This window comes from Sinocyclocheilus anshuiensis, unplaced genomic scaffold, assembly GCF_001515605.1.
Source record: "Sinocyclocheilus anshuiensis isolate Anshui unplaced genomic scaffold, SAMN03320099.WGS_v1.1 scaffold2210, whole genome shotgun sequence".
NCBI classification, from domain to species: Eukaryota; Metazoa; Chordata; class Actinopteri; order Cypriniformes; family Cyprinidae; genus Sinocyclocheilus; species Sinocyclocheilus anshuiensis.
Genome location: NW_015558698.1, coordinates 144,930 through 148,151, shown reverse-complemented (window position 1 = coordinate 148,151; position 3,222 = coordinate 144,930). Strand labels below are relative to the sequence as shown.

At 43.3% G+C, this 3,222-nt stretch overlaps 1 protein-coding gene across 1 annotated transcript in view; it reads right to left on the bottom strand.

Annotated features, from left to right (window-relative positions):
• Positions 1 to 1,667: 1,667 nt before the first annotated feature.
• The window catches only part of LOC107681436 (DNA damage-binding protein 1-like), a 19,785-nt gene continuing 18,230 nt past the window's right edge, over positions 1,668 to 3,222 (bottom strand). Inside the window, 3 exon segments of the mRNA XM_016477740.1 lie at positions 1,668 to 1,980; positions 2,939 to 3,062; positions 3,159 to 3,182. Of these exon segments, the coding sequence (XP_016333226.1) occupies positions 1,897 to 1,980; positions 2,939 to 3,062; positions 3,159 to 3,182 (232 nt within the window). The 3' untranslated portion in view covers positions 1,668 to 1,896.

Genomic DNA, 3,222 nt, shown 5'->3' with positions numbered 1-3,222 from the left:
GTGTGTGTGAGAGTGTGTGTGTGTGTGTGAGTGTGTGTGTGTGTGTGAGTGTGTGAGTGTGTGTGTGTGTGTGTGTGTGTGAGTGTGAGAGTGTGTGTGTGTGTGTTCTTGTTCACAGTGTAATCAGCTGATTCAAAGGTTTCTCGTGGACGATGTTCATTCACGAATCCACTCATGAATATGTGTCATATACAAACTATACTGCATAAACATATATCAGAGCATCGGAAGCCATAATGAACAAACTGAACATTATAGGAAAATAGTTTCTTTAGCAATGATGCATGATATTTACAGCGTTGTAATGAAATTAACGTATTTACCTGGTCTGAAGCTCACTGATGATCTGCACGATTACAGAAGACTTGCTCAAGATGAAAACATTTGTATGATGTGTATGATGGCAGGAATCAGAGGTTTTGTGCCTCATCTTGCTTGACAGAACAGGAATCCATCATCAGTCCTCATGGCGGGTTCATGCTGAACTGAAGAAATTACACAGATCTTTCCCAAGACCATCAAGATTTCAAAGACCCAAGATGTTCAATGCACTGGGTCAAAATCAAGCTCCAAACGGGAGGAACCTAATCATCACGAGCCTATATGAGCATCTAAGCAGCTCTCATTGCACCGAGTCAGTTCGTCTGCGACCCTCCACCTCCCCATCTCCTCCTGTGTTTCTCTTATTCTCCCTCTATAGGCAGTAGGGCAATGGGGGGGTTGAACTTGGAGCTCAGGCTGAGTCTCGGGTTCGAGTCTCCATCGAGGACAGAAAGGCAAGTTTGTTTCGCATTAACCATCAGGACTGGATGGGCAGGCGAACTCAAGAAATGACTAAAAGAAGCTTTTATTACTGCATGCACTTTCATCATCAAGGCTGATTTGTGTCCATGTGTGATCTGCAGGACGATGAACTTCATTCTGCTGAGTATCTACTGCAGTGTCTGAACATTTACAGACCAGAAACATGATGAGAGACCGTTCTGCCAGAGCAGGAACCAGTGCCTAAAACTTCCCACCAACAGCACACATTTCTCTGATTAAACACAGCTGATTCAGCTCTTCCACTCGTTAACCTCAAACAGAAGGGTTAGAGAGGATAGAAACAAAATGTGTTCTGCTCGTTACCCAAATAAACCCGGCTGTGGATTGTCAAGTATAACTCGTCTGCTTCAAACCATCTACAGACGGACACTTCACCAGTCCTGGTTTGTCAGGAATTTTGGAACATGAACAAAAGCTTTAAAAATAAAAATGAATAATATTCGTAAGAGCTGACACCAAGCGCCATAAGTTGTTTTATGTATTAACGACTCATATTCTTTCAATCAAGCGCGCACTTATGATTATATTACGTGGATCAGGACAGATATGAGTGCTAAACTGCTGTTTCTTGTCTCATATCACTCTCTTGCTTCTCATAATAAAATAGTGCACTCAATATTTCATGTCCATTGATTTATGTATGAAGTAAGCAGTCATGTAATACACAGGATAACGTACAGTCCGGCTGATTTGAGCTGTCTGGGTTTATTGCACATTATCCAGACACGTTCAATAGCAGCGGCAACCGTCAGAGATAATATGACTCCATTCATCTCTCATGTAATGTGCTGCTCTTATTAAAAGACCACACACAGACTTCATAAAACACAACAGGCCCAAAGTACTGAAGGAAACTTTATTAAAATAAATGAATGAACAGAGAGACACCACACTGATAAACGCTTCACTAAAGCTATTGCGGATCGGTGCTGGCAGAATCTTCATTTGGAGGCTCAGGACAAGCACATGAAGACGAGAGTGTGTGAGCGTGACTGAACTCTATGCATCAGGTGGAGTGAAACACACGCTCTGATGCAGGTATAGCTATGTACAGATGTGTGACGCTCGCGGTTAGTGGATCCGCGTCAGCTCCTCCACGATTTTAATAACCTCGTCCACCGTCGCCTCGCGCTTCATCCCGCTGCCGTCATCCATCTGCAGCACACACACACACACACACACACACACACGAGCGAATGAAGACAGATGTAGTTTACACAAGCACACTGCAGCATCGCGTGCTTCTCTCATTAGCATCTGCTGCAGAACCATCTTTGTAGCAGGGGAAGGGAGTATTTTTATTACAATTAAATAATCTTTTAAATGAAAACATCAATCTTTGGTGAACATGTATCTTTAGCTCGGGGTTTCCAGCCCTGTTTCTGGAGGCACAACAGCAGTAAAACACTTAAGGAATCCAGCGATCGCATCACTTCCTGTCTGCTGACACCTCCTTCTGATGGATTCATGAGAGCAGCACTGATGTACAGATGTTCATATTTAAGAGTCATAATTACGTAGGTCACAGCATTATAGACGGGTAACTTTCATACTTTTATATAAGGGCAAGATTTTTCAACTCTGCTTCTGTAAAATGAAGAATTTTCTGCTTTGTTCTTATTCATTTTAATCGACAAATGTTCTGTAAATCTAATCAAGGCCTATATATGATTGTCATAGGCGATTCAAACTCAAATCCAGAGCTTCCACAAACACTATCTTTACTGCCATGACATGGAACACCCCTATGATATCCCACAATCCTTTACGTGCAATTATATGAAAGTTGAGCTGAATAAAAGGTGTCTGAAAATTGCAGTTGGCTGTCAGTTTGCGTATAGATGTTGGATTTTGCCAAACATTTGACTTGATGTCTAGTGAGAAATCAGTATTGTGGTAATAATTCAATATTCTCTTTGGACAGAGCCATTTTTGAACCCTTCCTATCCAAACACACCTGCCAGAGACGGGTCAGACGAGTAAAACACGGCTCCAGAAAGAGCGCCTGGAGACACAGCTTTAACCGCTCATCACCGTATGATACGACAGACGATTCGCGAGCGCAAACCTTCATCAGAGCATGAATCATGAAGAAACACGAACGCATGATCACCTGCAGAGTGCTGACCACCTCCTGCATCTTCGCTCGACCCAGATCCAGGAAGCTCTCGATCAGATCTCCATCAATGAACCCTGTGGCCTGCTCAGTCTTACGCTCCGTGTGGAACGACCTCCAGGTGACGCTCGTCAAGGACTTCAACACAGTTCCTGCCAGAGTTATTACTCACTCACTCACACACACACACACGTCTCTGACCGCTGCTGAAGGATATAAGCTGTGCTCGATCTTGCCGACGCTATTGATGACTTTGTTGAGTAGGTTCTGTAGATCCAGCA